Source organism: Juglans microcarpa x Juglans regia, chromosome 1D, assembly GCF_004785595.1.
Source record: "Juglans microcarpa x Juglans regia isolate MS1-56 chromosome 1D, Jm3101_v1.0, whole genome shotgun sequence".
NCBI classification, from domain to species: Eukaryota; Viridiplantae; Streptophyta; class Magnoliopsida; order Fagales; family Juglandaceae; genus Juglans; species Juglans microcarpa x Juglans regia.
The window spans coordinates 44882750-44901820 of record NC_054594.1 but is presented as its reverse complement, the minus strand read 5'-3'; the positions used below and the strand labels follow the sequence as shown (position 1 = coordinate 44901820).

The following is a 19071-nucleotide window of genomic DNA, read 5'->3' as shown; positions in this document are numbered from 1 at the left end:
AGACTAGAACAAGGTCTTGCAACACCATGGCTGAATCATCCAACCCAACCCTCCCTTCCCTCATTTCCCCTTATCTTTTCATCCATCAGATTCACCAAGCTTAACCCTTGTCAATGGACTTCTAACTGGTGACAACTATCCCAAATGGCAAAAAGCCATGACCCGAACCCTCAATGCCAAAAACAAACTTAGTTTTGTTGATGGTACCCTCAAACCTCCTGAACCTAACACACCAGAATACACACAATGGAACCAAATGAAGGATATGGTTCTTATCTGGATCCTCAATTCTATCAGCCGCTCTCTTGCCAATTCTCTTGAATATCATACCAACCCACGTGATGTTTGGGTTGATCTTTCCTATCGGTTTTGTCATGGCAATAATGCCAGAATTTACCAACTCAAAACGGACTCTCTCTTTTCTACACCAGACCACAAATTCAGTCCATGATTACTACAACCAATCAAACAAATTTGGGATGAACTCAGTCATCTCTAACAAAGCACTGACCTCAAAGCTTTACAACAATAAACTGATAATGAACAGGTGTTTCAGTTCCTCCTCGGCCTCAACGATTCCTTCGCCTCCCTCCGCACTCAAATCTTGGCCATGGATCCACTCCCACCCACAAGCAAAGTCTTCTCTATTTTGTTTCAAGAAAAGTAACAAAGGCTGCTCAACATTCGACCATTTTCATCGGAAACCATGGCCATGGCAATCAGATCTAGTGGGCGCCCAAAACCCCCTTCAAGTGCATGGCTTGCGACAAAGACGGAAACACTCGAGATCGTTGTTGGACCCTCGTGGGTTATCCCCCTAGCCGTAACCCGAGACCCAAGACCCAGCCTTCCATTCTTGGTCAGCCCCCATCCAGAATATACCAGACCGCCGTTACTCCGTCGGCCTCAAGCCCGATTCCTGGCTTGTCACTGGAGCTCTACCAGAAGCTTTTTGGCTTGCTCGCACCATCTTCCTCTCCGATTAAGTCCTCTGTCAACTTCATTGGTAATCTCTTCTCCTCTCAACTCGATTTTCCACTCAATCGGCGCCTCCATTGGGTGGTAGACAGTGGCGCCAACCACCATATCTGCCACCACAAGGATGCTTTCACCGATCTTCAACCTCTAGCAACCTCCCACTCCATTCGGCTTCCCACGGGTCAAGATATTCCTGCCGAGGGTCTCGGCACATGTGTTCTATCTTCATTTCTAACCCTAACTCAAGTCTATTTCGTTCCTCTTTTAACCTTTAATTTATTATCTGTTTTCCAAATTGCCCTTCACAATTCTTGCATTATTACTTTCTCTTCTAATAATTGCTTATTTCAAGACCCACAATCGATGAAGCCGATTGGAGTGGGTGAACTATGCAATGGGCTTTACGTGTACAGTCCTGATCCCCCTATGGTTTTTGCTGCTTAATCCACTACTAATAAGACTCTATGACATCAACGTCTAGGTCATCCCTCCAATTTTATTATTCCTAATATTTTAGATTCCCCTTGTATTCTTTCTGATTGTGATGTTTGTACTCGTTCTAAACACACAAGATTATCCTTTCCAACTTTTGCTACTAAAAGTGTTTTTGCTTTTAATTGAATTTTTTGTGATATTTGGGGTGGATATCATACTTCTTCCTTATCTAGAGCACATTATTTCCTTACAATAGTGGATGATTTTTTCCGTACTACTTGGATATATTTAATGCGTTTTAAATCTGAAGCTTACACTCATTTAACGCAATTTTTTCCTCTTGTCAAAAATCAATTTAACACCAATGTTAAAATCATTAGAATTGATAATGGACAAGAATTTCTCTCTCATCAATTTCAAACTTATCTTCTTGACCACGGCATTATTCATGAACGTACCTGTGTCGAAATTCCTCAACAAAATGGCATTGCGGAGCGTAAATACCGGCACCTTCTTAATGTTGCTCGCAGTCTACGTTCCCTTCCTTTTTGAGGTGATTGTGTTCTCACTGCTACATACCTCATCAATCGCACTCCCAATCGTACTCTTTAAAATAAATCACCCTTTGAGGTTCTCTTCAACAAAATACCTAACTACGATCACCTTTGTGTGTTTGGGTGTCTCTGTTATGCACAAACTTTTTATGCTCACCGTGATAAATTTTCTCCCCGTGCTACTAAATGTGTTTTTCTCGACTACCCAGCACTCACAAAGCATACAAACTCTATAATCTTGATACACAGTCCATTTTTTATTCTCGTGATGTCACCTTCCATGAACTACAATTGCCTTTTCAGGATATTTCAGACTCCCCCACCCTCCCCTTCTTCATCTCCAATCATTCCTCTCCTCGTCCCTGAACTCATTTTACCTACTTCTCAAACACCTATAAACCCTCCTCAAACTCCACCCTCCTCATCTTCACCTCCTCACCGTCACACTACACGGCCTCTCTATCTCCATGACTACATATGCCCCACCTTACATACAAAGCCCACGGTGTCTTCACCTGCTACAACGGCTTCAGGTACTGCTCATTCTTTATCTGTTTTTCTTTCCTATTCTCACTTTTCTCCCTCACATATTACTTATTTAAATGCTCTCACCCCTTGTGTTGAACTCTCATGCTATTCTGATGCCCTCAAACATCCTCATTGGCGCGAGGCAATGTCTGCTGATCTCTAGGCTCTCGAAGCTAACTCCACTTGGACTCTTGACCCCCTTCCACCTGGTAAGAAACCCATTGGCTATAAATGGGTTTTCAAAACCAAACTCAAAGTTGATGGATCCATTGAGAGACACAAAACCCGACTGGTTGCCAAGGGCTACACTCAAGTTGAAAGACTTGACTACCATGAGACTTTTGCTCCGGTAGCCAAAATGACCATTGTCTGCTGCTTAGTGGTCGTTGCTGCTACAAAAAATTAGATCATTCATCAACTCGATGTGAACAATACCTTCTTGCATGACGATCTATTTGAAGAAGTCTACATGAACCCACCTCCCGGCTATTGCACTAAGGGGGAGACCCGTGTTTGTCGACTCAAAAAATCCCTATATGGTCTCAAGCAAGCCTCCCGCAACTGGTTTTTCAAACTAACTAATGTGCTTCTTGATACAGGTTTTCGTCAATATCAGGCTGATCACTCCTTATTCACTCTTGTCACTCACACAAGCATCACTATTGTTCTTGTAGACTAATGTTATTAGTTTCAAAATTAGTGTGAGTGAAATCGAACTAGAACAAGAAGGGAAACGTGGCAACATAGAGAGGTCTACACTCAATAGAGTCTTACACTAATTATTCCACCCTGTGGTTTTTGCTTTATAAATCGAACTAGAACATTCTCATGTAGACTTCTTGTCTACATGTATTAAGGAAAGGGAGGGGGAATATTGACAGAATCCCTTCATCTAAGTTTTCATATCGTTTTTTAGTTTTAGTTAACTAGTTAAGTGTGATAATTGTTTCCTTTTACTCCTATTTGGCTTTGATGAGGACATGGCTTTCAAACTTTGAAATAGATTAGCATTTTTTTTGTTTTTGCAAATGAACAGCTAACTTATATATTTCTTTGGTTCCGTTAACCTTCATCCCAACCTTTTTTTTACTCTTTTGTGTGTATTTTCATAATTGCAGTTACAATGCTTGAGAAAGTTCAGCATTCATTTCCAAAGCATCTTTGGTACATATCTTAGTGAGAATGTTCTATAGTCTCCTGTCTCTAGTTATTTTTCTCCTGTTACTTATTATTTGGGGGTCGAGTTCAGAGGTACCTAGCCTAGCTTGTAATATGTTATTGATAATGTTGGGCTTATTGATTGATGAGCGGTTTATAAAAATATATACATTTCCTTTTTATTCTTGTTTGATTATGGAAAACACTTATAGTCTTGCTCCCATTTTTTACTTATTAATTTAGTCAATGTTGATGTCAACTGTGTTATTACTTTACTTAGATGATCGTATCACTTGGCGCGGGGCCATGCGATGCTTTATTTGGAGGAGGAAACATTCCTGCTTTTGTTTTGGCTTCCGTCTCTGGCTTTGTGGCTGGTGTTATTGCAATCCGCAGGCTGCCAAATATTTCCAGCGGCTCTTACAAGTCATCCGGTTTCCATTTGGGTTAATGACTGAAGCGACATCATCAAGGTGACAACCAACCTGTATAGTATTTTTACCAGTGCCCATGGCATCATCTTGGTTTATCCAACGTCTTCCAAGTTCTAAGCTTTAAATTCATTATATGAAACATGAAGTATCAAATATGATATGGTAATGATCATTAACAGCTTTGGCTGGCCAAAGAGATATTAGGCTTGATTTCTCCAGTATTGAAACTTTGCCAATCACTGCTACTTTTTATGCAGATTAATTAATTAGCATAGTCGGTGAGATTAGAGAGATGGCTTCCATATATGCAGCATTCACCAAAATGTTCTGCTTCATTAGTTCATTATCGATGGCATCATTAACGGAATAAGTAGAAATCCTTGGCAAACTCCAAATGATTGAAAAAGTTTGAATATTTTTATGGTTGTTTTACTTTCTTTTACTGTTTTAACTGAACTGAAAAATTTATGAAGGACTATCCCATTTCCCCCTCAATGGACAAATTGAAGAAGATTGGTACTTGGAAAGTACTTGTATTATGGAATAATGGTTTAACCAAATAAATACCTCGATAGCAGTTGACATATATTTGGTTACCTATTGTTTTGGTTCTAACATTTAAATATAAACTTAAGGAAATAGAACTTCTTTCTTGCATTTAATACTAATGTTCTGTTCTATTTAGAACATGTATCATAGGGCAATTGTGATCACTTTGATATGCAACACTAACTGTATACACATGAGCTTCATACTCGTTGGAATCACACTATATATAGTGATTACTTAAGGAAAAAATTGATTTGAAAATTGGTTATGAGGACGAGTAAATAATAAATAGGTAGTGAGCTTTTATCATTTTCTAGCAAAATCTCTCATTTCATTGAAATGCATAAATATATATATATATATATATATATATCTATGTGTGTATGTAGTATTAAAACAACAGTCAATGTGAGGGATTGCTGCACTACTTAGGTGAATTAATTATATCTTATAGTTATATATACATATATTATATATAAGTGTAACTATATATAATGCAACAACCCCTCATATATCTATAGTTATTATATAAGTGGGAATTGGCGTACTACAGTGCTACAGTGATTTTCCATTCCCTTTTTTTCTCCCGTGTGTGTGTTTTGTCTTTTTTGCAGTTCTATTTCTGCCCTTTGTTTCAGTGTATGGGGGGGATTTTTTTGTCTTTTCCTTGGGTAGATATTTAGGTGCGTTATACGGGTGCTTTTCATTTTCTCCATTTGGTCTTCTCTCTTTCTTTCTCTCGCCTCCTCCCTCTCTGTCGTGGGTTTGTTTGGACGCTTGGGTGGCTTTTGATTTTGGCGTTTCGTCTGTTCATTGTATTTGGTCTTCTGTGTCTCTTTCTCTAGGTTTTGTCTTCTCCTTATTTGTTGTTCTTTCCGTGTGGTTTTTTGTGTAGGTTTGTTTGAGACCTTTGGTTTGCTCTGTGTGGGTTTGTTTGTTTCGGTGGGAATGTTATTATGGGTTTAAAATTGAGGTGTTTTTGCTTGTTTGGGTTCAAAGTTGAGGTTTTTTTTTCTGATTTTGGAAGAGTTTGAACGGTTTTGGATTTTCTTGGGTGTGTTTTGTATGTTTTTTTTGGGTTTTTGTTGATGCATTTTGGTCGGTTTGAAGGTGTTTGGAACGTTTCTCTTGCTTCTCATTTTCTCTTTCCGTTTTCTGCTTATGGATCTTGGTGTTGTGTGGGTTTGTTTCGGACGTCTGGATTTTTATTCATTTTGCCATTTCGGTGGTGCTTGTTGAAAAGAAGGGTTTTTCTGAAAGTTTGGTATTTTTCAGGGTTGAAAGTTGTGCTTTTTTGTAGGTTTAAAGTTGCAGTTTTGTTTCTATGGGATGTTGTGGGTTCAAAGTTGAGGTTTTTTTGTTGGTTTGGGTTCAAACTTGAAGGGTTTGGGATTTTTTTGGGTGTATCTTGTGTGTTTTTTTGGGGTTTTGGGTGGTGCATTTTCGTCGGTTCTGAACGTTTACCTTGCTTTTCATTTTGCCTTTCCTTTTTATGTGTATGGCTCTTGGTGCTGTGTTGGTTTGTTTGGAATGTTTGGGTTGCGCTTTTGGTGGTGCTTGTTGAAGAGGAAGGGTTTTTACGAAAGTTGCTATTTTTTGCGGGTTGAAAGTTGCGATTTTTTTGTGAGTTGAAAGTTGCAGTTTTTTTTTTTTTTTTTGTGGGGATGTTGTTGCGAGTTCAAAGTTAAGGTTTTTTTGCTGGTTTTGGAAGAGTTTGAACGTTTTCGGCTTTTTTTGGGTGTGACTTGTGTTTTTTTTTTGGGTTTTTGGTTGTGCATTGAAGTTTTTTACTGGTTTTGGAAGGGTTTGAAGTTTTTTTTGTTTTGATCACGTGGTCAATGATACGCTTCGTTTGGTTTGTTTTAGTTTCAGTAAATTTACATTTTTTGTTATTTTCAGTTTGATTCTGTGGTCGATGATGCACTTTGTTTTGGTGAAGAGCAATTCGTGTTCTTTCTGTATTTTGTCCGTCCTATTATTATGGTGGTGGTTCAATATTGTTTGCGAATTTGCTGGATTTGCTTATGGCTCTGAGTATTGATTCCGTGGTCAATGATGTAATTTTTTTTTTCAGGATTTTTAATAAAGTTATGCCTTTTGTTAGTATTGTTGTTTGTACATTTTAAGTAATTGTTTTAATTTTGGTTTTTTGTTTTTTTATGGTTATATGTTTACCTATTACATATATAGAGTGGGGGTTCTATTTTAAATGGATGTGGCATCTTTTGGTCAGTGCATTAATGATGCTCTGATGAGTCCACTGGTTACTGTTGGTGGCTTCGAGAATTGTATTTTTGAGATTTCACCTCAATAATCATGTAGATATTTTTTATGCAGTTTTCAAGATTTTTTTTTTTTTTTTTATATTCGATTTGATAGCTTGTTAGTTTCTTGGTTCCTTTTCTTTTGTTGGTTCTGCTGTTGTTTTTTGGTTTCATTTTCTTTTGTAGGTTTTGTTGTTGTTTTTTGGTTTTTTTGCTACATTCTGATTTTGAAGGTTTTTTTTTTTTAATATTCGATTTGACAGCTTTTTATTTTCTTCATTCCTTTTGTTTTGTTGGTTTTACTGTTCTTTTTTGGTTTGGTTAGTGCATTCTCGTTTCATTTTTATATGTATGTGACATTCAGTTTCTGAATTTGAGTTCCCGAAGAAGCTTCTGAAATATCTTTTTGTCATTTTCTTGATCTGTCTAAACTGTTTGTCAGCTTCAGAGTTTTTAGTTTCTTGGTTCCTTTTGTTTTGTTGGTTCTACTGTTCTTTTTTGGTTTGGTTGGTACATTCTCGTTTCATTGTTATATGTATGTGACATTCAGTTTCTGAATTTGAGTTCCCGAGGAAGCTTCTGAAATATCTTTTTGTCCTTTTCTAGATCTGTTTGAACTGTTTGTCAGCTTTAGAGTATGGGTTGATTGTTTGGGTTTTTGTGTCGTCACTGTATTGAGGATGGCAACAAGGAGATTTGAATAATTTGATTTGTATTTTCTGTGCAAAAGTCTTTTCTTGTTTTATTACTTTTGTTTTTATGCGTCATTCCTTCTGGATTCTTACTTTATGGCCACACTTCTATAAACTGTTATATATCCTTTATCAAACACTACCTCGCTTTCTATTCTCTCTTGTTGTTTTCTTTTTGATCGAGTATACCAAACATAACGTCGCTCTTCTATTCTCTTAATGTTTTGTTTTTGGTCAAGGGTTTTGTATTAAAAAACCAAGATTGGATTTGGAGTTCTGAAGTACACTGTCGCCACAGTAATTTCCCGCCCCCCCTCCGTTTTATGTTTCAGTGCAATTTGTGCTATGTTTTTTTGCCATTGAATTTATTACGGTTTGTTTTTGTGCGTTGCAGATTGTCTTTATTACCGTTTCATATTTTCAGTTTCATTGTGAGATCGATGATGTACTCCCTTTTCGTGAAAAACTGTATATGAAATTGCCTTTCGGTGATATTTATATATTTTTTTCGCAGTACAATCTTGACATTCATTACAATACCTTGTGTTGTTAAATGTACCTCCATTTTGTTGTGATGTATCTGTTGTGTAGAGTTCATTTGTAAATACTTGCAGTTTTAAGAAACAAGTTTTATTCATCTATTTTTTCCTTACTTTCCATTCTCTATATGTAAGACCACGATTTATCCATGTCCTTTTTTTATGTTACTTTTGTCTAAGACCACTGGTCATTTGTGTTATGTTTCTCTCTTCTGTCGTTAAAGTTGCTCAATTTTTTCTAACATTTCTTTGTTGTGTAAAGTCTGTTTGTAAATACTTACAATTTTGAAAAACGAAGTTTTATCCTTTTTGTTTTTTGTTTTTTTTGCATTCCATTGTTTGCTGAGATCATAGTTTATCTCTTTTCTTTTGTGATATAACTTCTGTTTGAGACCACAGGTTATTTTTGTAGTGTTTGTGTACAGTCCATTTCTAAATACTTGAAGTTTTCAAAAACGAAGTTTTATTCATTTTTTTTTATATTCTATTTGTTGTCTGAGATCACGGTTTATCTGTTTCTTTTGTGATATAGCTTCAATCTAAGACCACGGGGAATTTTTGTTGTGTTTTTTATTTGTTATATTTTTGCATTTGAATTTTTTTTTTCTTGGTTTAATGTTTGGTTACGTTGTTCTGTTCACATTTGTTAATCTGGTTATTTATGTTATGTGTTTGTACCTTCTGTTGTTAAAGTTCCTCGATATTTTTTATCGTTTGTCTGTTGTGAATAGTTCCGGATGACTTCTTGCAGTTTTGAAAAATGAAGTTTTGTTCAGTTTTTTTTAAACGTTTTTTTATTTATATCTGAGGCCACTTTTTATCTCTTCTTTTGTCAAACAATGTTTGAAACTTCCTGTCTTGTAGACAGTAGGAGAGAATTATCTTGAAGAAATGTCTGTCAAATTGCTTGACTCTCAAAATCTCTCCGGCTTTGAGAATTGTCAAGGTCGGGGAGTTTGTGACAGTTAAGTAATTCGGCTAAAATTTAGAGATTTATTTAAGATCATTCTCCCTTGTTATCTACTCATGATAGGAAAAAGTTATTTGTGTTGTGTGTACACTTTTTGTTGTTAAAGTTCTTCAATATTTTTTGTTGTTTCTCTGTTGTGTATAGTTCATTTCTAAATACTTGCAGGTTTGAAAATTTAGGTTTTATTCAGTTTTTTTTTTTTTAGCATTCCATTATTTATATGTTAGGCCACAGTTTATCTCTTCTTTTGTGATACAGCTTCTGTCTGAGACCACATGGTAGTTTTGTTGTGTTTTTCATTTCTTACATTTTTGCATTTGAATTTTTTTTTCATGTTTTAAACATTTAGTTATGCTGTTCCATTCAGATTTGTAACATCTTTCAACATTTCTTGTGTTTTTATTGGCTGAAGATCTTTGTGGATGTTTCTATACATTTTTGTTGTTTGGCATCTTTGTGTTGTTCTTTTTGGCTCGTGTTGACTTGGTTTTGAAATTTGCTTCCTTTCTTATTTGCTTTTAATTATTCTAATTTGTTTATCTTTGGTGCAAGCAAGATTGAAGTACTATTTATGTGGTCGGTTCATTTAAGGTTTGTGTTACATTAGATGTTTCTTTAATTGAACTTAATTTTGGTTTGATATTTAAACAAATTAGATGTTGTTGTTATGTTGATGTTGGTGTTTTTTGATGTAGATGTTTCAATTTGAATATACTTCAAATCCTACAGTGAATATTATGTTTTTATTGTAAATGTATATATTGTAGTTATTCCTAATTTTTAACTATTTTGTTTGTTACTTTCTGGTTTAATGTTGAAATGATTTTTCTGTTTGTATATATATTTAAGTTTCATTCGTTGGTTTTCTGAATTTAAGTTTTTTTTTTTTTTTTTTTGTCTAGCATGGTTGGAAGTTTTGTATTGCTGAATCTCAATGTTTTTAATTTTTTGATACTCACTGCTCCCAAGATTGTATGTTGTTGGGTTTGTTTGTTGAGAACAAACAATTGCTTCCATCTTAGATACTTTCAAAATATTAAAATCTTTTATATTATTTTCTTTAATTTTGTATCTATAGTTATATGATGCAAATATGTTTTAACATATTATATAGTTTTTCTTTGTTTTATGACATTTTATTATCAATGGTTACAAAAGATTATGTTATCTAGAAGGCATTGCCTTTGCGTACTTTTCTTTACTTTACATCTTTAACTTGCTAATATCCAGTCATGACGTTCCATGCCTTTGTGTACTTTTTCATTAAACCTATGAGAAAAGACAACGTTATGGTTTAAGGTTCTGACTGAATTGTTTATAAAAATCATAATTATTTAACTGGGGTAAGAAATAAATGATGTCAAAAAAATCATATCTGCCCAATGATGTTGGGTTCAATGAGAGATTTTTATATAATAGTGAAATTAATTGCTCAGCTTTTCCTTTTTATTTTATCATCTATACTGCTAAAAAACCATATCCTAAAATTTTTTATATATGTCCAAAAGTTCAAAAAAGGCATGAAAGAAGTGAATACTAATTTTTGAGCTTTTGTCCATTTTGTTTTCCTATCATTGATCCTCTGCGTTCTTGGGTAGGTAAAATCAGTTTTAGGCATTGTTATTTATGCCTCAGTAATATAATTGTGATTTTACTAATCTTCCCGTTAATGGGGTCTTTAAATTGTGATATACTAATTTATGGCATTCTGGATAAACAATCTGACTTTTATGCTGGATGAGAGATTGTTTATTTGATATTTTTATGTAAAGGATTGGGTTGCATAGAAGAAAACCTGGTTGCAACTGTAGAAATTTAGGGTGTTTCAAATTAATATGTTATCAATCTGTAAAAAATATGCTTGATAATGTTTTTTACTAAGCAGATTTTAGAAGAAATATCTATTTTATTATTTGTAAGACGGTTATATTAGTTATACATTATAATGCAAGAGTTAAATCATAAATAATAACTTGAATCTCTAAACTTAAAAAGTCTAATAATATAATTAAATTACTTATAAAAAACAGTGTTATTTTTGCAGTTTTCAATTTTGTTCTATGTGCAAATTATTCATACATTTATTGATTATTTAATCTCATTAAATATTTAATATACAAGAGCATTTACCATTTACAGAAAAACAATGGATGATTCAACTTACAACAGATCCAGACAAATTCAACCAACAACAACATAAAAATTTCAATGTTGTCTCAATTGGTCCTGTCCAATATGGTCCAGAACTACAATGATGATAGGAAAAAAACAAGTTTATAATTTATCTTGTTGTTTAACTTTGTTTAATATTTCTTTGTACAAATTTCTACAAAACAGTTAAAAAAACCGAACTAGGCAAACGTGCATTGCACATTATGCCTCCACTAGTATTATATATATGTGAGAATAATATATGTGAGAGGGGTTGCTACACTATTTAGGTGAACTATACCCAAACCATACACTATGAAGTATGGTTTGGGTATAGTTCATCTCTATTTTTGTGCATTTTTTTTACTTTTTTGGAAAATCATTTTCGGCGAATAAATAATCTATTTATCATATGCGGCGAATTTTACTCGCCGGAAATAATCTATTTCGACAACAATAACCAATGGAACTATATAATAGCGACGATAATTTAAAATTGCCAAAAAAATAAAATTATTTGCGGCGATTTAGTAACCTTTTGTGATGATACATATCGCTATAAATAACTTTTCTCAGCGATTTTAATGATAAACAGAAAGGTCATTCCGTCGATTTTTGAAACATTTACGACAGATTAAAATCGCCGAAAATAGTAGTTTTGTGACGATTTTTGCCTATCTCTGAAATTGATCAAAAGCGGTTTTAGGATTTTGGCGAACTTGCAGCAATTTATAAATAGCCTAAAATGATTAAATGCAGTGATTATTATGGATATTTGCATCGATTTTGAGCGTTAGAAAAAACCTGGGTCATAGCTAAATATAACCCTCGTAAAGTGCCGAAACAAGTATATTCGGATTTTCAAGAAGAATGATATCATTTCATATTTTTATCCTTATCAAAACATACTGTGACCTAGTATTAAACTGTAAACGAGGATATAGTAATTTACTAATTGAATGGATCAGTAGATTCTCCACTTCCACTACGTGATAGGGCCTGAATCAGGAGTTAAAAAAAAAAAAAAAAGGAAACCTTACAAAAAGAGAGGCCCAAAACAGAAACCTAAATCCAGAAGCCTAGTCCATGATTGAATAGTAGTAATGTAGCCTCTCAAAAGAAAAGAACCATAAAACCAGCCGGCAACCCTGGTTTCTGCCCACAGGCCACGGCCTCATCCAAGAAAAAACCAAATCTCGGATTAAAAAAAAAAAAAAAAGTAGCCACAATTACAAATACATCCGTTTTAAGACGAAGTTTACTTTATATCTACTAACAAGTGTCTTTAGTTTTACAATCAAGTTAGATAGTCTAATTCCAGAGAGTGTGGATCTATATTGTCTGAAAATTAATATAGGCATAATATTCTTATATTTTGCATCTTCTTTCTCTTTAAAATTGAATCATTCAATCTAAAAGGGAGTCACAATTTTTAGTTTGTTTATGATATTTGTAGTCTTAAAATGTACAATATCAATATATTCCTTTTAACAAAAAAAAGCAAATAAAAAAAGAAAACATTTTTTTAATAATAGATCATTCCTATTTTAAAAGAGTATACAAAATTTACGCTCACTAAAAAGAGTATTGAGCGTTATTCTCTTGGTTTTCATTCCAAACATTTTTTTAATAATAGATCATTCCTATTTTAAAAGAGTATACAAAATCTCGCAATGCTAAAAATCAGCCATACGACAACTACGTGAAAGTGACAACACGCTGTTGCTATGAGTAGAGACCAGCGACAAGCACTATCATTGTATGTATTTGCATAATATAACTTTAAATTAGGCTGCATTAGATTATATACATCTAAAAATTTGTATAGCTGTAAATAATATTTTTATAAATTTGAAGATATACTGTTCACTTTTTAAATTTTATTTTATTACTTTTTTTCCCTCTCCTCTCTCTCTCTCTCTCCACCAGCGGATAGAATTTGAGGAAAAAAAATATATTAAGTGCTAAATGATAGAATTTGCAATGATGCTAATTGCAAAATATAAAAAACAAATTAGGAAAAAAGTAAATAATAATATTTGGCTAAAAAATACATAATTCAATGTGATAGTTTTTTTTTATATGTAAAATAAATCTCTAAAAAATGTAATTTTACATATGCATATAAAGAAACTAATACTAATACTAAGAGCATTTCCGTTAGATTAGGTAAAGAATAATGCTACTTGTGCCGACATGGGTCTCGAAATTTTTTTTATTTTTTAATTTAGTGATTAAAAAGGTATTTTTAAATGATGTCATGAATTTTTTTTTTTAAATATGTAAGGATATAAAATAATAAAAATAAAAAAGGTTAAATATCCTTATCGGAACCCATTCTTATTCTTAGGCTACACCCTCAGTGGGTGTAACACTGTTCTTATGTAAAACCCATTAGAAATGTAAAATTTGAAGAAAATAGCTCAAAACACCGATCCAACAGATTATGTATTTTATAATTAATTTCCAATTTGCTTCAGCACATTCTCTATATCTAGTGGACACTGTACACAAATATATAAATTTGTAATTCAATTCTCTCTATTTTGTTTACATTTTTCTTCATCGTCGTAAAGCCACTTTATTTTGTTTCAGCCCCGGAAGTTTATTTCGCGCCATCTTCTCTTCTTCATAAGACTGGTTCTGCTGCTCGTTGATTTTCTTCGATTACGATTTGCGAAGGGGGCTTCAAATCGACAACAAAGTTCAAGCATCTCGTTGTCTGGCTATGGTAAAATTTCTGAAAAAATTCTCCCCATAGCTCCTCCTTTTCCGAGTGGGTTTTGGGCATGCTTCAGTCTCTCTCAATATTTTAATAATATTCTTTGAGAATATTTTTATTATATAATCTTTTTTTTATTTTTTGAATTTATTTATATTTTGTTCTAGCTTATAAATTTGAATTAATTTAAAATAAGACATAATTATATAATATTATATTTAGAGAGATATCGTAAATATAAAAAAATATGAGAATATCATTAGTAATTATAAAAAATATTTGAAATAAATAAAAAATATAAAAATGATATAAAAAAAAAAGTGATCTATAATATACTGTAAAAGAATATATAAAATAAAATAAAAATTAATTTAATGATATATTTTTAAATATAGGACCAAGAAGCCACTGAAAATGCTATAAGAGGGCCGGCACAAAAGGCGTTAGGTCCACATAATTCTCAACCCGCATGGCCTAAGGCTAAGGCTGTGTTCGATAGCTACTCTCAAGGGTAAATTTTGACAAAAATACCAATAGTGATTTTTTTTTATTTAATTATTAAGAAAGTAGTTTTTAATAAGTTTGTAATTTTTTTTTAAATATTTTAAAAAATGTTTGAAAAAAATTACACTTGTAGATAGCTTTTCTTGAGATCCACCCTCGTGGATGTAATAGTGCGGCGTGCCCTATTTAAGTACTTTATTGATGTAATTGGATGCATATTAAAAAAATTGATACAACTAATTACATTCATAAAGTGCATAAAAATGATTGTATATAATAAAATGTTAAATAATAATATCTACAAATATTCAGCATCTAAATATAACCTAAATCCAGTCCAGTTGTCCAGCCCACTCCGGTTTCGTTGATCGGTTGTGATTTTCAATCATATTCGACCGCACAATGAGGGTTAGGATTTATTTTGCAACAGCTAAGCTTATCTATTCAAGTTATGCTGCCCCCTAAATTGCAATTTCCCCCATCTGGGATAATTGAGTCCACACTTCAAACTTTTGAATTTTGTTTTGTACCGGCCGATTTGGCCAAAATATATCATACGGGCTGGATGGTCAGTATGAAAAAGGATATAGTTTCATACTGAATATAATTTCAATCGTTTCGGTTCGTACTGATAGATATTTCGACTGGTCTAATCAATATTTCAGATTTTTGTCTATATATAAATTTCGATTTTTTTTTTTTATTTTTCAAATTGTAAGCTTATTTTTAGACTCTAATTCAAACTAAATTATTTATAATTTATATATAATTTATTTATATATAAACTATTATTTTAAAATATAATTTTTATATTTTTTTATATATAATTTATTTATATGTATATATAAACGATTTCAAAATCATATCGATATCAAAATATCTTGATTCAGTACCTCAATCAAAAGAGTCGTTAAAATGGCATTCAAAACATTGCTTCAAACACATAAGGGGAGTGGCATCTCTAGACGGACACGGCATCCACGCGATTAGAAAAGACAAAAATGTTGGATTTTAAACTCTTGTGCTCTGACCCTTTTCGAGCTGAATTTGGGTCAGCTTCTCAAAATTAGAGATTGGTATTTGCCGACATCGTCAGTCAAAGCTCATTGTCTGCATGCTTCTGAACCTTGGGGGCAAGTACAAATTTGGCAAAGGAAAATGCTGCATCGTGGATGCACTACAAAATTCACCGATTACTATTTTATTTTTTTATTTAATTGTTAAAAAATATTTTTAAATGAATTTGAATTTTTTAAAAAAATTTTAAGAATATAAAATAAAAAAATGTATGGAAAAATAAAAGGGCTGTTAAGCCTTATCCGTGACCAACCCTCGCGACACTTTGGCAAAATACAAACTGCACCGAACCGGAAGCTTCACCATGGCCTATTGTCCCTTCTGGCTTATTGTGTGTGTAACCCTAAACGACAAGAGTCCTGCTTGCAACGTATACTCTGAATAAAACAATATTTAAAATTAAATTATGATTTACATCGTTTCAGAAATATAATTTTTCCAACGATTTGAGGTATGCTGTATGCAGAAAGAAAAATAACGATTCTACGAAGCTTTACTTGAAAAAGCAAGCCACTGGAGCGGTGGAGACCAGTGACTGGTCAATATAGTCTGGACCCAATATTTTCAACGTGGCTTAACCCAATTGACCAAAATTTTACGATTATTGAAACAGGAAGATATTTCTGTTACTGTTCTAGTATTTCTGTGTGCTTGCCAGTTGCCCCTCCTTCCAGATCAATCCAAATCCTAAAAGAAGCCCAAAACTATGTCCTCCAATGGTTATGGGACAACCCACTCTCCTGTCATCACTACTTCCTCCAATGCCCTTTATTTTCCTGCCCCCCCCAATCAGTGCTTTTTCTCATTAAATCTCACCCATTTCACTACCACCGGTCGACTTTGTAATCATCAACCTCCAATCCCCTAATTACTTCTCTCCCACAAAAAAAAAAAAAAAAATCATATTTTTTCCCATATGCGGGCATGACTACCTTTAGCCTCCCAACATGCTTCTCAGATATTTGATACAGTTTTCAGTTTTCCTGGAAAATCCCCTTTTCCCCATCGTGGTCGTTGATAATTTTACCAGATCAAAAAGTTTCGCGGCCTATTTCGATCCAATTTCTTAATAATTCAACAGTCCCGAAACTGTTCCCTCCTTTTTGAGTGCGATGGAAGAGGAACCGAGTTTGCAACAAAACTGCAAGCAGCTGCTCAGTCCGCAAAGAAACATTCTCTTCGGAAAGTACGAGATGGGGAGGGTGTTAGGCCAAGGCACTTTTGCCAAAGTCTACCATGGCAAGAACCTCATCACCAACGAGAGCGTTGCCATCAAGGTCATCAACAAAGACCACGTCAAGAAAGAAGACCTGATGGAGCAAATCAAACGCGAGATCTCGGTCATGCGCTTGGTTCGCCATCCAAATATTGTTGAGCTGAAGGAAGTCATGGCCACCAAGGGGAAGATATTCTTCGTGATGGAGTACGTGAAAGGCGGCGAGTTGTTTGCTAAAGTAGCAAAAGGAAAGCTGAAGGAGGACTTGGCACGAAAGTATTTCCAACAGTTGGTGAGTGCGGTCGATTTCTGTCACAGCCGGGGAGTTTCGCATCGAGACTTGAAGCCCGAAAATCTCCTTCTGGATGATAACGAGGACTTGAAAGTGTCCGATTTCGGCTTGTCCGCTCTGCCGGAGCAGCTCTGGAATGACGGGTTACTCCATACCCAGTGTGGCACCCCGGCATACGTGGCGCCCGAGGTGTTGAGGAAGAAAGGGTACGATGGAGCTAAGGCTGACATCTGGTCTTGTGGGGTAGTTCTATTCGTTTTGCTTGCTGGGTATTTGCCATTTCGAGCCGACAACGTCATGAAAATGTATCGGAAGGTTTTCAAGGCCGAATATGAGTTTCCTCCATGGTTTTCCACCGATGCAAAGCTGTTGATATCCAAGCTCCTTGTTCCTGATCCGGCGAAGAGAATTTCAATCCCGGAGATAATGCAGAGTCCTTGGTTTCAAAAGGGATTTACAAAGCCAATTGCGTTCTCAATCCAAGAACCGGTGGGAGATCAGAAAGATGAGAAGGACGATAATAACGAAGAGGCGTTCATGGAATCGGTAAAAACCAAATCTTTGTCACCGCCTTTTTATAACGCTTTTGAATTCATTTCGTCGATGTCTTCCGGGTTCGACTTGTCAAGCTTGTTTGAGAGCAAGAGGAAATCCGGGTCCATGTTCACGTCTAAGTGCTCGGCAGAGGGGATCCTGGCGAAGCTGGCGGCTGTTGCGAAGAGGCTGAATTTCGGGGTGACGAGTTTGAAGGATTTCAAGATGAAAATGCAGGGTGAAGTGGATGGTAGGAAAGGAAAGTTGGCTGTGACAGCGGAGGTGTTCGAGGTGGCACCGGAGGTGGCGGTGGTAGAGTTGTCCAAGTCTGCTGGAGACACTCTCGAGTACAAGAAATTTTGTGAGGAGGATGTGAGGCCTGCACTCAAAGACATTATTTGGAGCTGGCAGGGGGAGAGTACCTGTCACTAATTAAGACTTCTTAATCCAATTAGATTAGTAGAGTTGTAATCCATTATTTTTTGTTTTTTGGGCTTGCAGATTGTAACACAGTTTTTTGTAATCTGTGTGGCAAAAGCTCCTGTGCAACAGTGGCATATGTATATAATCTGAATGTATGGTGTGATTAGTGAAGAATAGTAGGTGAGGGGATGAGAATTTCTTTGTAAATTAGTATACTATCCTCATTTCATCTTTTTACTATTCTATAAAATATTCGAAATTATCATTTTCTTATTATTTTTTTAAGTATTTTTTAACATAAAAAAAATTAAAAAAAATATACAACTTTACTAATAATTATTTTCTTAATTATTAAATAAAAAATTAAAAGAGTAATAAATGAGTGAGGGAGTAATAAGTCTATTACTATTCAATTAATTTTGAGATTCAAAAAATCACGAGGACTGGTTGGTTTTTTTTTTTTATTGGGTCATTGTTGCCAAGCTTTATCTTATCTAATTTGTGTGGAGGTTGGATTGCTGGTACCATATCTAATTGGTGTGGGTATCAAGATGGGGGGGCCCCAAGGAGCCTCCACTGTTTGACATGGATGCCCATGATAGAGACAAGAATGCGATCCAATTAATTTCACTTTTTTAAGAAAATATGTCCTCAATGTAAATTTCACAATGAATGAATGAAGGTGGATTGTTCCAATCAAAAGCTTACGAGTCAAACCTGAATGAATGGAGAATTGTCCGAGAGTTCAATTGACAACCAGAAGATAAGGATAGAGGTGATTTGCTGTAAAGGTGTCAACATTATCCAGGATTCTACTCTACTAATCCCAACACGCAAATTTACCTTATCTCAATCAGTTGTCTCCAAAATAGTGTATCGGTCACAGTAGAAAGATCTTCCATAATTATTCAATCCATCCAACTTCTCATTTGTCAACGATGCGTTTGGACTCTGAATACGTTACTTTTCTATTATTATTATTATTATTATCATTATTAACATTATTATCATCATCTCGAGACTCTTATTTAAAATAATAATAATAATAATA

At 34.4% G+C, this 19071-nt stretch overlaps 2 protein-coding genes across 2 annotated transcripts; both read left to right on the top strand.

The window, feature by feature from the left end:
* The first annotated feature begins 756 nt into the window (after positions 1-756).
* LOC121248092 (sucrose transport protein-like) lies at positions 757-4104 on the top strand. Its single transcript, XM_041146450.1, has 3 exons — positions 757-1006; positions 3095-3165; positions 3934-4104. Exons 1-3 carry the CDS (start codon positions 757-759, stop codon positions 4102-4104), a joined length of 492 nt encoding a protein of 163 aa, XP_041002384.1.
* Positions 4105-16228: 12124 nt separating this feature from the next.
* Positions 16229-18289, top strand: LOC121262351 (CBL-interacting serine/threonine-protein kinase 5-like). Its single transcript, XM_041164802.1, has one exon. The coding sequence runs from the start codon at positions 16668-16670 to the stop codon at positions 18027-18029; it is 1362 nt and encodes a 453-aa protein (XP_041020736.1). The 5' UTR covers positions 16229-16667; the 3' UTR covers positions 18030-18289.
* The last annotated feature ends 782 nt before the right edge of the window (positions 18290-19071 follow it).